General features: G+C 39.4%; 1 protein-coding gene across 3 annotated transcripts in view; it reads left to right on the forward strand.

Moving 5' to 3' along the window:
* Positions 1-17,257, forward strand: part of RP1 (RP1 axonemal microtubule associated) — a 187,271-nt gene extending 170,014 nt beyond the window's left edge. For all 3 annotated transcript variants that reach the window (XM_079983336.1, XM_079983338.1, XM_079983337.1), the window contains 11 exons: positions 1,265-1,472; positions 2,327-2,386; positions 3,738-3,916; positions 5,553-5,769; positions 9,467-9,612; positions 9,766-9,841; positions 11,990-12,068; positions 12,277-12,520; positions 13,553-13,631; positions 15,514-15,589; positions 16,993-17,257. In XM_079983336.1, the coding sequence (XP_079839462.1) occupies positions 1,265-1,472; positions 2,327-2,386; positions 3,738-3,916; positions 5,553-5,769; positions 9,467-9,612; positions 9,766-9,841; positions 11,990-12,068; positions 12,277-12,520; positions 13,553-13,631; positions 15,514-15,589; positions 16,993-17,047 (1,419 nt within the window). In that variant the 3' untranslated portion in view covers positions 17,048-17,257. The remainder of the gene's footprint in view (positions 1-1,264; positions 1,473-2,326; positions 2,387-3,737; positions 3,917-5,552; positions 5,770-9,466; positions 9,613-9,765; positions 9,842-11,989; positions 12,069-12,276; positions 12,521-13,552; positions 13,632-15,513; positions 15,590-16,992) is intronic.
* The last annotated feature ends 299 nt before the right edge of the window (positions 17,258-17,556 follow it).

The following is a 17,556-nucleotide window of genomic DNA, read 5'->3' on the forward strand; positions in this document are numbered from 1 at the left end:
AAGCAGCTGGACATCTTTAAAAACTTATTGCTCCCCCCCCCTTTAAGATATCTTTTGTACTCCAACTTTCCTTCAATAGGTCCCCAAGGTGGCTTACAACTGAAGGCAAGCCCATAATGAAATCTTTAAACTGTAAAACAGCAAAATGAATGAAACTAGCAGTAAAACAGTGGAAGAGAATTCATATTAATCCTCTATGTGGTCTGTCACATAGATGACAAATGATATGATACCAGACAAATATCTTACATTTCATTGCTGGGGTTTCAGACAGACCATAGCAGGTGGGAGCAGCTCAGCCAGTGTGGTGGAGTTGCGCAAATAGCCTCCTGGTTGCAGCATCACTGCCACTTTCCAGGAGCGGAAGGTGCAAGATCACAGAGAGACCTGGACTATGCAGGCACAGTGGCTGTAGTGCTGGATTGGCTTTGCTATCGTGCCCACGCAGCCCCAACCTCACCATCATCTTGTCCCTTTTGGTAAGCAGCAATGATGCCACTACCAAGAGGCTATTTCTTCTGTTCTACCCCAGCAATTGAGCTGCACCTGCCAGCAGTACCACTTAGCTGACTGCACTGTGTTTCATTTTATTGGCCTTCATCTTGCCCATTTCTATTTCTAGTGGTAAATTAGTCCAAGAGAATGTTATGCAGCAAATTTATCTTTCAGTGCCAAGATGTTTTCAAGGTGATGGTTACAGTTTAAACAATAAATTGAAGGGATTTTGCAATGTGCAAATTTCTCTAAGTATTAAACTGCAGTCCATGACCTGCTCATTGACAAGTGGTTCAATTGACCTTAATAGGTGGCTAACTCCAAATAAGACCAATTTATGTAGCAGAAGCATAGTTCTTATAGTTATTAGTGTTTGTGTAAATCTGTCTTTGTAAATTGTCCCTCAGTTCTGTGTAACCCTTAACAATTGGATATGTGTATGCAGCTAAGCAATGAATGTGACCCCCAAGTCATGTGTTTGCAGATTCTCATTCTTTTCTATCCATGCATGTGCCCACAGAGGTCCATTGATTTCATTGGATCGTACCAATTCATTCTGTTTGGAAGTCAATGTATTCTAATTTAGTTTTGCTCTTTGAGTGAATTGGGTTTCCCAAGTCTCCTCATTAGTGTCTGTCAGCATTAAATAATAAAACACTAAGCTTTGGTATCCTTTTGCTTTTAGATGCTTGGCAGTTTCATTTTATGATGTTCCAGCCTAACTATTCTGTTTATTAAGCCCTCTGAATGTTAATTGTGATCCCTCCAGGTGGATGTTTTTCAAGTGGAAGCTGTAGATATTGGAACGCTATTTGAGCTGCTTGTGGAAAAAGGAAAAGGCTCTGATTGGCACCTTGAGAAGATTATTGTGAAGGAGCCAAAGTTTTCAGGAAAGGAGATACTTTTTATGGCTCAAACATGGCTGAGAGACAGAACTGATAGGAAAAGATGTGCCTCAGTAACTCTGACTAGTACAGGTCAGTATTGTTTGAGACATTACTTATTTTGCTGAGAATCTCCTTCAGAACTGCAGACCATGCCACTTTTTCTATTTATTATAAGCCTGTTATAACAGAAAGCACACCATGCAGAATCTTTGCTTACCACAGCAATGCCCCTGGCCAGCTTAGCAGTTAGAATAAAGAATATTAATAAACTATTAGAACTTGCAACCAAATGGCATACAATTTTTATGGGAATTTTCTGTCACCGATTTCCTGTCATTTCTCTGCAAGCCACCCCGTTCTAAACCACTGGTTGAGTTACTGTAATGGCATGGAATGTTCACAGCCATTCCACCTACAGTATGAGAAGAAGCACCATTAATCTGATTGTTGATTAAACTAGCGGCTGCTAGTGGTAGGTCCTTTTTTTCTCCCTCTCTTCAGTTTGTCTTGGATTTTCCAGGCTTGAACTCTGGAAATAACTCAGTTTTATTACTCAGAGTTTGAAACCTCCTTTGTGTCACCTGAGGCAGGGAAGACTCTGCCAGCATGCTAAACCAGTCCTGGGAAGCTGACTGGAATCTTTCAAGCCCACAGCAAAATTCGTTAATTTCACCCCAGGAATCATTTCCCAAGTCTTTAGGAATAATATTAAATAAAACATTTTAAAATAAATTGTAAAGGGATAGGAAAACTGCGGCCCGCAAGATGTTGTAGGACTCCCATTGGTCCCAGCCAGCATAGATAATGGTGAGGAATGATGGCAATCATAGTGAGTGCTGCAATGTCTGGAGGGCCTCAGGTTCCCCATCTATGATATAGACATTTGTGGTTATCTAGACATTCTTATGCAAAACTAATGCAGCCTTCCATCTTGTTTTAATTAGAAATACAGGAAAGGAGAAGCACCACTGCCTCACTGTTACAAAAGCAAGAGATGAAATCAGGTATTTTACTTCACTGCAGCTGTGTCAATCAGAATTCTATCTCCAACAATATCATATTTCTATCAAAAGTGTGTGTGTGTGTGTGTGTGTGTGTGTGTGTACACACACATACACCATATTTTGGGACTTGCTCTAAATTTGCAATCTTTTGGGGTCTTTATAAAAAGTGAAAAATTTAAAATAATAAATTATTAATTACCTATGAACCTGTTGGTTGTTCTAAAAGACATAACACTCTTTGATGGTGAAGGGATCATATTGCATTCATTGACAGTGGCACAATTAGCTATTAGCCAGAGATGGGAAAAGATCAGTTCACCATCCACTGGTGATCAACGGATGAGAGGGTGGAGCACAGCTTATATTGAATTTGCCAAAATAGTGAAAGTAAGAGAGGGAAGATGGCAAAATGATCTGTATAAAACAGAAAAGGAAATCCTTAATATATTACTGGATGATATGCTAAAGGACATTGTACAGTACAACGATGATCACTACAGGATGTAATTTGATCAGTTCTGATTTTATAACAAGCACTTCCATTCAATGCCAGACAGAAAGTATTTTCTTTGTTATGGAGTTATGGTTTTTCATTTAAACTTTTGTGTTTATTTCGTATTTTAAAATGTGAAACTATTTTCTATGCAATTCCATGGAATACTGTAAGTGAACTGTCAATCTTTTCATAAAGCTTCTAAACCAAATATAATTTGAAAATTAGAACGAAAGAAGAAAAAAAAGAAGGTTCTGGATGCAAATCTCAAATAGCAGTCAATTATGCATCCCTGGAGCGGCTTACTCTAGAAAGAATCAATTAAGCTATTTTTTTCCTTTTCCTTTCATCTTTTTCTCTTGTTTGTTTGTTTTTATCCAACCCTGTTTGAGAATATTTAGTCTTAAATGCTATCATTAACGGTTTCTATACATGTAGATAAAAATATACTATTGTTTATAATATATATAATGCAATTGTCTGTTTGTCAGTTACTATTTATTATCATATTATTTTTCAAGTATTGTTAATTCCTCTCTAGTATCTCAAAGTTAATACTACTACTACTACTACTACTACTACTACTACTAATATAAGCCTTCTCTAGAATCAAAGAATTGTAGAGATGGAAGGGGCCAACCCTCTAGAATGCAGGAGTCTTTTGCTCAACATGGGGCTTGAACCCAACAACTCTGAGATTAAGAGTCTTATGCTCTACAGAATGAGCTATCCCTTCATGAAATAATTGGTTTAAACAAGAGTCCATAACGTTTTAGCCTACTGTTTTCTTTCCCATTGGTTTTATTTACAAAAACTTGTTTAGTCTTCTCATAATGTTATTCAATTTTATTTTTTCAGAAGGTTCATGGAAGATTTATTTCACTGAATGTCATGAAAATTCATCAAAAGAATTTAAGACGTCTTGGGGAAACATTTCTAAACTTGTTTTGGTATTTTATGGGTGCAATGGCAAATCTGAACCAATTTCCTTGGAGGATAAAGTAGGAGATCAAGCTGAGGACCAAGTAACATATGATGTAAAATAATGTATACTTCTTATCATCTTTGCCAATGTTTTTTGTAGATGAGCTTTTTATAGGCTTAATTTAGCAGCTGCATACTTCTGCATAGGTTAAGTTGCTAACAAACCAACTCTATTGCAGGGGTGAAGGACCTATTAAAATGGCCTGTTTGAGGAGTCCGGTGAATCCCAATGGTTTTATGGTAGCACTTGGGGATTTTCTTGGCAATATGGTAGGAATTATGTTTAAGCAAAGCCAGGTGTGCCCCCTGGTTTTCCTCAGAGCTTTGGGCAATGAAACTGGAAGGATATTGACTAGAGCAATACTGGTGGAAAACTTGTGGTGAATCAAGCAGGCAACAGCCCAGTTTGAATGTACTCCATGGCAGTGTAGTTGCCAAACAAATTGTTTTCCTCCAACACCATTGCATCTGTGCAGAGTTATCCAACATAATTGTTTCAGGTGATCAAAGGTTTACCCCTCTCTGGGGGTAATTCCCCAGAGAGGAATTATTTCACATCCCTTGTTGGCCTGCTTGCAAGACACTTTACAGATAAAATCACTAATTTTCATTCTTACTTGAATGAATGTGCTGGTTCTTCTGTGACTTCATCATCGGCTCCCTCTTTTTCTCTGGATTCTTTTTGGCATGTGTTACATGAGGAAGTCGATAGTTTCCTTGGAGATAGGCGACCCACTGGCTTTACTCTAGTCTGTTGCCCAGCCTGTCTAATAAAAGCAGCCAGAGAGGAAGTGGCCAAGTGGGTTATTGTTGTGGTTAATGCCTCTCTTCAGCATGGCATAAAACCATCGGGCCTCAAGGAGACAGTGGTTATACCACCCTCTCAAGAAAAGTCCTCTCAAGACCCGATGGTGTTTGGCCAACCCCAAATATTCCTTTTGTGAGCATAGTGTTGGAACAAGGGATAGTGTCTCTGCTCCAGGTTTTCCTAGATAGAACTGATGTTCTAGACCCATTGCAGCCTGGCTTCTGCCCTGGTTGTGGTACTGAAATGGCTTTGTTCATCTTGGTAGGTGACCTCAGCCAAAAATTAGACAGGAGGAATATATCCCTGTTGGGGTCACCAGATCCAAAGCCATCCTTTCCCCCTGATGTACCCCCGAGACGGGAAAGGAAAGTACACCAGTCCTAGAGCTGCCATGCTTATTTTTTCTCCAGTTGCCCTTCCCCCAACATCCACTGCAGCAGCAGGAGGCTGGCAGGGTTGTATGGTGGAAGAATTGCCGGCTCTTCCACCATTAACTTCCATCCCCACCACCAAAGGATTCCTCTGCTTGTTAGTGATACTATAGTCCCATTGAAATCAATGTGATTTAAGATATGCCTAACTTGTCCCATTGATTTCAGTGGGGATAAGGCATGACTGCATCTGTATCTGGGCCAGTGTGTGTCCTCATCACCATACTGAGGGTTTACTTTGCAAAGCCAGTAAGTAAATTTAGCTGTTTAGTGGGGAGAAGGAAGACTGGGCTCTCAGAGGAAGAATCTCAAAACAATCTATATTGGCCATTTGTGCTCCTTCTGAGGTCTGCAGGGATGTACAATGCTTAAGAAAATAGCATATCAAAATGTCCTTTAAAGCCAACAGAATCACTCAAAAGATCAACTTGCCTTGTTGTTTATTTCTAGGTGTATTTCCCAGCTGATTTGGGAATGCTCTATAAAGTGACGTTTGGGCTTCATCACTTGGGAGAAAGCATATCCCAGTTGTTTTATCATTGTAAAATGCAGAACACAGGAACCCTGGACACCTTTAGTCTCTCCATAAATAAAACGCTTCCTCTTCTTAATGGAGACCAATGGATTGAATTCCCTGTAGAGTGGCCATTAAGGGAAGCACTTTCCGGTAGGTATATATTGGCATCAGGCATAGAAGAAAGACCTCTGTTATTACAATTCAAACCAAGATAAGTTGCTGTAATAAAATAATATGGTTTAAGCACACATTTAAAATACTTTAAGAAAATACTTAAAGTTAGAGCAACACAAGTTATCCCTCCACTTGTGGTGGTGGGGAGGGTTATGTGTGCACATGAAACAGACTGAGACTGTGGGTATATTAGGCCCTAATATGGACACACAGTCTCAGTCTGTCTCTCATGCGTGAACAACCCCCCAACACAAAAAAAATGGAGAATTTGTCTAGCAATTAGAGTTACGAGCTTTGATTGGTTTAATTGTAGGTTAAATGTTAAAGGAACATTATCGTTTATTGGGCTGAGAATTAAGAGTAGGTTTGTTTTCTGTAGTTATGCTGATTCTGACATATTAAAGTAAAGAAAGATAGCATTGCCTTCTAACTAAGGGAATAGCTTTCCCTTCACCTCTATGTTCATCAATGCTAGAGAATGGCTTCAGGTTTTCACCTTTCTTTTTCTCACTCCCAAACTCCAGCTATGCATAGAAGCTTATACTGTTAGAGATGCTGTCCTAATATCCAGGATCTGGGGAGACCCTGTATTCAGCATGGTCACAGTGTTCAGTTAGGCACAGAATTTCCAGGTGGAGGCATTGGCTTCTACATGGAGTGAATGTAAGGAAATAAAGGAAAAATGCTTGAAACTCACTCTTAGGCTGTGTACACATTCTGGCTCCAAGGCAGCCTCACCACTGGTGTCTGAAGTCGTGGACACCTGATGTCCACAATCCATATCAATCCTGCACAATCCTATACTTTCTTGAGAAATACTGCTGTTTGATGTGTTTTCCCCACGAATCAGCCTCCATGCAATATGAAAATGTAAGCCACATTCACTTTTCAGTTAAGCTGAGGTGTGTGCATTTGAGACAGACTTTACACATGTGTAGATGATAGCTTCATGAATAGGAGCTAGGGGCAGTTGCAGGCCTAGGGAAACCAAACAGGCAGTATGCATCAGGTGAAAACAGCTCTATCTTCTCTAGTGTGTACAGCAACATGCAAATGTGACTTGAAATGCTGTGGGGGCCAGTGACCTCACTGTGTTTTCAACCATAGTTTCATCACATGAAAGAATGATGGAGATAACTTTCAAGCAGCTGTAATGAGTAGTAACTTTTCTTTATTAGATCATATATTATCTCATTTTTTCCAATATATCAAAATGATGTCTATGTTAGTTTATTTGCAATATGCACATTAGTCACTTAATTAATTTATTAATCAGTTCAAAAGCAGGTGATAAATTAACTATAGGTAAATAGATAATTGCAATAAAAGCTACATGAGAGGCATGTTTGTGTTAAATATGGCATGCCTAATTTATGTACATTCCCACTAGTTTTACACTTATTTATGACACAAATTTATAATGAGCCATACTGAATCCAATAATACCACTAAATTCCACTGTTAAATGAGATCCACTGGCAGCTATGCAGATCTGGATGAGATAAGTATGCAGTGAACTACACGGGGCATATATGAATTCTGAATCACACTTTGGAAATTTGACCCATAACACCTGAAAGGGGGGGGGGATCTGTTTTACTCATCTATAGATATAACTCATCTATGGTGAACGTATGAACCAGAAGAGTATTTCAAAGTGAGAGGGGAAGCAGGAGAGATTTTATACATAAGGGTATAATACATATTGCTACAATAACTATTTTACCTGTGGAAATTTTACCGAAGTTCAGAGCTTTCACTCACGTACACCATCAAGCAAATATAATTAACCAAAATATTCAACTGGATACACACAACTCTTTCTGGAAAATCAAATCAATGTTAAATATGTTTTTTCTGAATATGTATCATCTGTAATGCTAAATGTATATATTTAAACTCCTCATTTGAATGCACCTTGGAAACACAGTTTACATCCTGAATATTAATAGCTGGGTGCCCAAGCTAGTTCAGTCAGAGTACTTGGTTTAAGGTAATTCACTTTCTCTGAAGTCAGAGGGACCTAAGCAGCTTAAAATCTTTGTAGTGATTGGCTTGTGAATTTGACAACCCAGTACTCTTGCAGTTGTAGCTCTTATCCCTGCAATATATCTGAGTTCCTAACTCTGTAAGCCAATCAACCATCTGCTGTTTCATTTTTTTCATCCAGATCTGGGCAAAGGACTGTATTCTCAAGAAGCCACTTAGTTTATTATTACAAACACCCAGGGGCCAGAGTGCATAAAGTAGTGCAGATAGATTGGCCCAAAGATCAGTTCCTTTGTGGTGTCATGAGCAGTAGTTGTGTGGCTGTTTTCGCATGTTGTCAAATCCATATTTTGTTCCACAGCACCCTCAGATTTGTCTAGCTTTTGCAGAGACTCCAAAAGTGTAGTGGCAATAATGCCATGAAAACTCATGGTGATAAATCTGAATCTCGGAATGTTATAAAGCAGTTGCATGAGCTCTTCATCACATTTAGACATTCATTAAACCCACATCTTCCACAGTCATTATCTAGCATGGTGCAGTTGGTTGAGCTTCAGTTGCCCAAAATAGTAGTATTAATTACCTACCCCAGTGAATTTCTACAAAAATTAATAAGATAAGGAAGACAGAGCATTTTGTACATTAAGGCCATGAACTAGACTGCATTCACATGGCAGTTTATTCCTTTTAAACAACTTTTCCCTGTCAAATTCTGTGTTATATCTGAGCTTTCATATGATGCAAAAGCCACTTCTGGAACTATAGTGGAATATAGTACAGGTTTAGCACTCATTTCCATATTATTTGCAAACAGATTTTTTTCTTGAAGCAAACAACACAAAAATGAGCACAAAACTATTTACAGAATGTAAATAGAATTAGGCATTGGGGGATAGGGGCTCTTCAGCAGGATGTGTCTTCTGTATTATTCCTCAGTGAATTGCTAAGAAGTGGGAGTTGAAAAGGCCTTTGCTCCTAATCACATAGGGGTGAAGCTCAGCTAAAGGCTCATACATACTTCCACTTGTCCCATGCTTTCTAGCGATGGGTCCAAGCAGTTTTACCTTTGCTCTACCATTTCCCCTGCTAAAACCTGCTCTTTAATACTCAACTGGAGCAGATGGCAATCTGCAGAAACCTGTGGGCAGGTAATCCCTCCCCTTACCTGGCCTGGTTTCCCTGGCAACGCTTCCCCCAGGTGGGATTGGACAACTCACTGGGGTTGGCGGGGACCTCCAGGTATCCCACCTGAGGGAAGGCAAAGCCTATGCTGATGGGGCCACTCCAGATCCAGGGCTGCACGCGTCCACGCAAAAGGCGCCCCCCCCCCCGTTTTAAGTGGGGAGCGGTCATTGTTCCGATTCAGTGCTAAACCTTGGGTTTCCCCAGGGGAAAGTGATGGGGCAAATGAAAGTGTATATGATTGAGCCCTATGTTTTACTCAGAGTAGTCCCACTGAAGTTAGTGAACTTGACTCAGTTGGGCCATTAATTTCAGTTTGTCTGCTCTGAGTAAAACCTAGTTGAATACCACCATTAAACACCTCTCTAAGGATAATTTCACACATACACAATGTCAAGACTACTATGTGGCAAATGGAAGGAAGCAAATTTATAAAGTAATGAATTACAAAATAGTTACACAAGGTGTTCTCTTGGATTTGGCTTTCCTTTCTATTTTACAGTTGTTACATATGATGTAAAAGTATTCTTCAATGATGCCTCAAGCAAAATCAGCTCCATACATATGTCTCTGTGTATATACGGAACCAATGGCGACACTGAAAACAGGAAGCTTTTCTTGCCATCTCAGCTAGGAAAAGACAGGGAGGTAATTCACTTCTTCACAGATGTTTGGAATGGTCATTTATATTTGTGCCTGAAACCTATTACAGAAGTGTGTGTGTGTGTGTGTGTGTGTGTGTGAGAGAGAGAGAGAGAGAGAGAGAGAGAGAATAAGCTAAATATTGCTGGATTTTTTTAGTCATTTACAGGTCAGATAGATGCTGTGGATTTGGGGGAGATACACAAAGTTACACTACTCATTGGAAGCAAATCATGTAAGTTTCTTTTATTATGAAGATACTGCTTAAATAGCTTCTTAATATTTGTATTTACATTAGACATTAATGTGAATAGCAGTAGCTGCACATGTATCAAGGCAAAGCTGCCTTTCCAACACCAGCAGGAGGCTTATTGGTTTGTTTCTGTTCTTGTTTTTATTCTGTATTTTGTGTTTTTTATCTTGTATTTTTATGTTGTGAACCTCAGAGAGTTCTACAGATGAAGGGCAGTATGCAAATTGAAATAAATAAATAAATAAATACATACATACATACATACATACATACATACATACATACCTGATCAGGTCTAGGGTAGGGATGCAGCTAGGACTCTGGGTGCTTTATTCATTAAGAAGCATCCTTTGTTTTTGGGGGTGACCATTATTAGAAGGAATCTATCAAAGTCCTATCAGTTTCTGAATTAGGCACCTTTGGAATTCAAGATCTTCTCAAACTGCTCAGTGAACACCCATTTACAAATGGGGAGAATGACCAGATCATTTTACTGTAAACAAGACTTTTCCTCTGTTTTTCTTGGTGAATAAAATCATATCAAGACTTCATTGTGCTGAACTGGCATGAAGATCATAACCACAAGCTTAAAACACTAAAGTTGAAGTCATAGTTACTTGGGAGTAAATCACATTGAACTCTTATTTTTTAGTAGGCTTGCATAGGCTTGTGGTGTAAAGTATTAAAGAAGCAGAAGTTAAAACAAGACAGATCACTGCATATATTCATGAAAAGCAGCTTGAAATAAAACAATTGTTTACTTATTTCTCAAGCATGTGGTTGCTGGGCCTGGCTACAAAGCGTGTTCTCACTAGCAGAGAGCACGTGTTGCGGTTGGGGAACAGGCCACCATCATGACTAGGCAAATTTGGTGGGGAACCCAAGCCTGTAAAGGGTTAAATGGGTTGCTGGGGATTTTTGAGTGTTGCCAATTCGGAGGAGGGGTCAGAGTCTATAAATATAGGAGACAGACGAGAGGACGCCCTCTTGGCCGTTTTGCATCGGATCACCCGCCCCCCTCCCTTTTTTATAGGGTGGTTCTTGGGTTCATTTGACCTTGCTATGCCTGTCATGGGGTCGTTCGCCTTTGAGCGGGGGCCTGGTAGGAATTCTGCCATTTGGCTGATTGGCTGTTGCCATTTGGTTTTTGCCTACTGCGTAGCAAATCGTCACAACTTGTAAGGTTGGCGGTTAGGCATTGGTTAAATTGGTGCTTGGAGGGGTAAGGTGCCTATCCCTCCAAATGATGCGAAAGGGAATTCCGTTAAAGGAATCCAGGGGCTTGTCATTCTTTCGTCCTTGTCCGTGGTGCCGGGCTTGGGCCGTGCAAGCCCCACCGGAACATGAGGGTGAGAGGTGTTGGACTGATACCCAGCCTCATTTCTCTCCCAATACTTGTTTCCCACGCTGGCTTCCGGTGGTGCCCGGAAGTGCCAGCTCTGTCCTTGGGGGGCAAGGACAGACAGTCATAACCAATGCCTAAGCAACCACTCACATTTTTTGTATTTGAATAAAGTTGTGGCCAAAAAATTATGCCAAAAACCTTAAACAAAAATTAACGTGTGATGTGTGAATTTTTTTGGGGGGTGGCACTGTGGAACTCAACACGCAACTCCTGGTATAGAGGTAGAGCCAGGGTGCCTCTCTGTGATGACGAACTTGCTTCTTTCAATCCTTACATTGCACAAGTGCAGAGTGACTGAACAAAAAGAATACATTTAAACTCAACTGTTCTTCTTAAAATCAGTATGATAAAATAGTCTCAAAGTTATCCTCCTAATAGGACTTGATCATGTAGGAGTGTCTGGGTCTTGGATATTTGCCCCTCAGTTTGCCCTGCTATGCCCTGCTGTATGGGGATCATGATGCAGAAGTAGGTGACTTTAACCCTTTGGCCCTTCCATGGTCTCAAACAGAATTTTCACCACACACTTAGACATGGGCTTGCTGTTCACAATTGAATAAAAGCTCCCATTGTGGCCCAAATGTACACCTTTTCAGTGCAAGGCTGAGATTTAATAGGGTGGAGAGACCATTTATTGATATCTAATATTATTATATTAGTACTAGATTCAAATTAATATTTGATGTGAAGAAAATTGTTTTCATTGCTTGTTGCTTCTGCTGTAGCTTGCAAACTGGATATTAAAGCACTCCACCTGAAGGAAGCCCCAAAGAACGAACCTGTATACATATTTGAAGTGAATGAGTGAGTTTTTATACATATATAAATCACACTAAATGTTTGTTGACTTGCCTAGCATGGTAGCCAATAGCATGTGACAGAATATTTATTAAATATCCCTGTTAATACACATCTGTAGAAATTAACTATATTTCTGTCTCTATTAAGTTCCATATTGAATTTTAACCACCACTATGTGGCTTGATCTCAATCTTTTTCCTTTTCCTTTTAGAATATTCCTTTTGGATGCTAATGAACCTGAAATAAGGAAAGAAATCCCTCTCTCTTTTATTACAAAAGAAGGCAGTAGCTCAGAAAATCTGATAGAGCATATTATTAAAGTGTACACCGGTGACAAAAGGGGAGCAGGAACTGACGCAAATGTGCATATAATTTTGTTTGGAGACAAGGACACATCTCAGTTAATTCAACTCAAGGAGTCTCTAGATCATCGAGATCCCTTTGAAAGAGCAAAGGTAAATAGTTCAGTGTCTATGTTTTCCACTCTTTATATCTCAGGGCACTTCATACATTACACCTTTAGGTGTACAAGTGCTACATTTAGGCAGCAGTCTTAAGTCCACCACTTACCTGGCTTACGTCTGACTAAACACAATTAAGACTGTGATGCAAATGAGACAAGCACGTGTTTGGATTCTACAGGTTGCCCCTCAGTCATGATTAGCTGCAGATTCCTATTGGATTGGGGCGATCCTGAGTTTGTTGCCACATGTGTAGAATGTTCCTTTAAATGATCAAAACCCTGATGTGCTCCTAAGTTACAAACCTGTAAAATACTGGCCAGACTGTGACTTGATTCCACCTCATCTTGCCTGCAAATGAAAGTAAGTGCTGAAGCCTTAGGTTATAAAAGGGAACGGATTCCACTTTCCATTTAGCCTTGTTTTAGTTATCTGTCTAAAACCGTCTTCACTGCTGTCTTTAGGGCATCTTCTACCTATAGATGAAAGATGCAGTTGTGGGAGGTTGTGGTGCTTCTTGGAAATGTACTATCCATGCACATAAAGTGCTGCTGCTGCCAAGAACACTGGAAGTGAAACTATATTCTGAACCAAATTGTATACCACTTGAGAGATTTGGCTGTAACTAGAGTCAAATCGCTTATCTTTATGTTTCCAAAGGTAGGTTTGGGTACCATAAACAAAAGATAAATTAAAAAAATGAAAACAAAAGGTGCTGTTTCTTCACCTGACTGGCAATTCATAATGCACTTACCAGAGAGAAAACATCTCTTGGGTTCTGAAACCAATAAAATGGCAAGAAACCTTCAAAACCTAATGTGGAAAGTACATGTTTTATGTTTTCAGGGAAGAGCTGAAAATTAGCAGGATATAACTGTACCAGAAAAGGAACAGTAACAATAATGCACTCCTCCAGCCATCCACTACCCCCTATACACAGATGAATTTAAACCAGTCCCAGATAAGCATACTGTTTTCCAGACATAGACTTGTCACATTTTGAAAGCTGCTTCTCTTATTTTGAAGACTGACACATTCAGAATCAAAACAAAGGATGTTGGAAGGCTGCAGAAAATTGAGATTGGACATGATGGCAAAGGATTTGGTAAGTATACCTGTAGGTTTATTGCATATCCTTGTTGTCATTTATATGCATATGAATCCACACCTTCAATTTTGAAATGCCTCAAATCTCCCTCAGGAGGATGGTGCAGATGGAGTATTGGACTAGGGCTAGGCCCTGAGGGATCCAGGTTCAAGTCTCTATTCCACCATGAAGCTCACTGGGCAACTTTGGTTGGTCACTTTCACTCAATCTAATCTGCCTCACAGGGTTGTTGTGAATGTGAACTGGGGGAGAGAGCAATGTATGCCACCATAAGCTAATTTGAGGAAGGGTGGGATATAAATGTAATAAAAAAGAATTATAACATTGCCAGAACCGATCCCACATATTATAGAGCCCTCAGAATAACATATGGCTTGACTCTCAGATATTATGTAGGGAAATCATTTGGGGTTTTTTAATCCACTTATTTTGATTTACACAAGTCTACATGACATCTATCAAGAAGAAATGTATTTTTTTGCTTATTAAGACTATTTTCCTTCCTTAAGAAAATTAATTCTCTTTACTTGTATGTCTCAAGAATTCAGTATTGTTTTCTCAGAAATTTCTCAAAATCCATTTAATTGCATGCTACTGTGTTATTAGATTACATTTTAAATTAGAGGGGGGAAGTTGAATCTGATTTCCACTATTTCTCCCCATATTGCTTCATTCTTTGCTTCATTTACTAACTTCTCAAACCAGTTTTTGGAAGAAAAAAGATAAAAAGATTTAATCACGATGTTTTTCCCATAACTGTCAGAGAATGTTCAAAGCAAACTTCAGGACACAATCAATTTTGACATGTACCAGTACATTTCAAGAACCACTACTTTTCTTCAATAAATGACCCAGCTTCACCCAGATTTCCATCATTTATGTGTAAATGTCAGTATTTACCAGGCTGGAGTGAGGAATGTCCAGAACTGTGAGGGAATAAATTGCTTTTCGGACATTTTATGTTATGATTTATCTGAAGCTATTGCAGATATATTAACTGACTTATTTTATTCCAAGAAATCAGTGCCAATAAACAATCATTGCAGTCAGAGGATATTTTTTCTCTCTATATACAAACGTCTGCTGTGCAGATGTCATTTGAAATGGCAGGGCACTTATTTCTGGGTACATGTCGCCTGCTCTATGGCATATAATGTAGTGAGACCCGTTTTCAAATTTAACTTGAAAATATGTTTTACAGCTTGATTTGAGCTGCAGGTGGCACATCACTCTATCTACAAATGAGTAGTTAGCCTGTTATTTCAAGTGCCAGGCTACTGCATTGATCCAGAATTACATTTGTTCACAAGAAAGCACCTCAGACTTCAATTTTATGCAACAAGCTGGTTTCTCTGTCTGCAAGTTGATCAGTAAAGTACCCCAACCTGCCATTCTCACACCCACCCACCCCATTGTGTCTGTCCCCTAGTGACCAGTATATTTTACAGGTAAATGCCTGTCATTGATAAAATTGGATATTCTAAAAGAGAGCTGGTCAACAATGGTTGTGCCACAGGGCTTAAAATTAAAAATTACCAGACTGATATGGTCAGTGACATATTTTTCCAAGTTTACAATTAAACTGTTTATCATCCTTATTTATATAGTCAGGAGTAGGCCTTGTGATTTACTGGTAAATATCATAATATTCTGGAAGCACTGGCCACTGTAACCAAATACCTTAAGAATTAATGGTAAATGTTAGCATTTGCTGAGTTTTTGACAATCACTGTCAAAATAGCCAATAATTTTTCTCATTTAGAAAATTTTCTCGGATTTTAATGTGTCGCCATGACTTAAAAATAAATTTAGAATTATTTTCTTTGGGTTTATCTGTACTCAGAGGTGAACATACTTTATTATTGTCCTTTCTTTACAGCAAGTGGCTGGTTTCTGGAAAAAGTAGAAATCACAGATGTGTCTACGAATGAATTATACTCCTTCAGTTGCAACCGGTTTGTTTCCCAGTTATTAAACTTGATCACAGCACAATCATAACCATGTCTACTCAGAAGCAAGTGCTGTTGAATTCAGTGGGGTTTACTCCCAGGCATGTGGGATTAAGATTATAGCATGAATGCTACAGATGGTTACAACTTTCAAAAATAATAGTATCAGTAAAGTGATACTATTCAAACTAGAGAAAAATGCAACTTTCAGATCTCCCACATTAAAATTCAGGGAAGACAATGTAGTTCTGTTGATGGCAGTCTTCTTTCCATTTCCAAAAACAAGCAGACCAAAGGAAATGGGAAGAATCAGTATGCCCATTCTTCAGTCTACAAATAATCAAGAATTTGCTTCATTGGCCCTCACTACTTCCCTTCAATTCCAATAAAAATTCTGTTTCACATATAGAAAAGAGGCAAGTCAATAATCCACAGCCTGGTTACTTAAACACATGAGAAAAGTGGAGTGGGAAATTTTCTTTTCTTTTATGTATAAACCCACAAGACAGGATCATAAAACTTAAGTATTTAACAATGCTGCTTCCATGCTCTTAGCTAGTACATGTATGGTTGCCTTGTGGTGATTTGGCAAAACACACACACCATCTAAAGCAGGGGTCAGCAAACTTTTTCAGCAAGGAGCCAGCCCACTGTCCCTCAGACTTTGTGTGAGGCCAGACTATATTTTTTTTGGGGGGGGATGAATGAATTCCTATGCCCCCACAAATAACCCAGAGATGCATTTTAAATAAAAGCACACATTCTACTCATGTAAAAACACGTTGATTCCCAGACCATCCGTAGGCTGGATTCAGAAGGCAATTGGGCCTGATCCGGCCCCCGGGCTTTAGTTTGCCTACCCATGATCTAAAGCAACTGGCTTCAGCTCCCTTGGGAGACGTCCATGCAATGGACAATTGCAGGCTTTAAGTCCATGTAAAAGATTTTACATACATAAATGTTAGAAGCAGCATAAAGCAGTGGCAGAAGAGTGTTAATTTTGCATAGGTGCCCTATATGTCAACAATCCAAGGCAAGCTTGATTCCTGATGTGCCAGATTTACTCCACCCAGTAAATAAAGGATATTTTATGTTTATTGGTTTATTTTGAAAGGTTTCGTGCTTGTTTGTAACTTGGCCTTCCCAGTTCTTCTTAAAGTGAGTTTAGGGATCATCCCTGGTCAATGGATCCATATCTCTGCCTACTCCAATCTTCTCCCCCTATTTATTTTCGAATGGGCATTCCCAGATGTGGGTTTTAAGTGATGGATAACTAGTCCACTGTCAGTACAAGGTGCTACCCAGGTTCCTTAAGATTAGAAACAATTCAGTACTCATGTCCTTACAGACATTTTTATTTTTATGTGTGAACCATCTCTTCCATCAGCAATGCATATTTTCTTCACCAGGTGGCTGGCTAAAGATGAAAATGATGGACGTACCATAGTGCAGCTTTCCGTGTAATTATGCACTCCGAGAATCCTATTTGAACATGCTTTCCCTCAACATCAAGCTGATTGGGTTTATTTGTATTTTCTAATTGTGAAAGAACGATAATTATCATGAAGAAATATCAAAACAATACATCATATTTGAATACTCGAGTGAGAATGTTACCAGGAATTCTGAACACCTGTACCCAAACATGAATAAAGCAGAGATACACTGTTGCAACTTGGTTTTGTAAGTTTGTTTCCCATCATTTCACAATATTTGGGATTTGTTGTCAAAGGACGTGGGTGGCGCTGTGGTCTAAACCTCAGAGCCTAGGGCTTGCTGATCAGAAGGTCGGCTGTTTGAATCCCCATGATGGGGTGAGCTCCCATTGCTCGGTCCCAGCTCCTGCCAACCTAGCAGTTCGAAAGCACATCAAAGTGCAAGTAGATAAATAGGTACCGTTCCAGCAGGAAGGTAAACGGCATTTCCATGCGCTGCTCTGGTTTGCCAGAAGCGACTTAGTCATGCTGGCCACA

Source organism: Podarcis cretensis (genome assembly GCF_951804945.1).
Source record: "Podarcis cretensis genome assembly, chromosome: 7".
Taxonomy (NCBI): domain Eukaryota; kingdom Metazoa; phylum Chordata; class Lepidosauria; order Squamata; family Lacertidae; genus Podarcis; species Podarcis cretensis.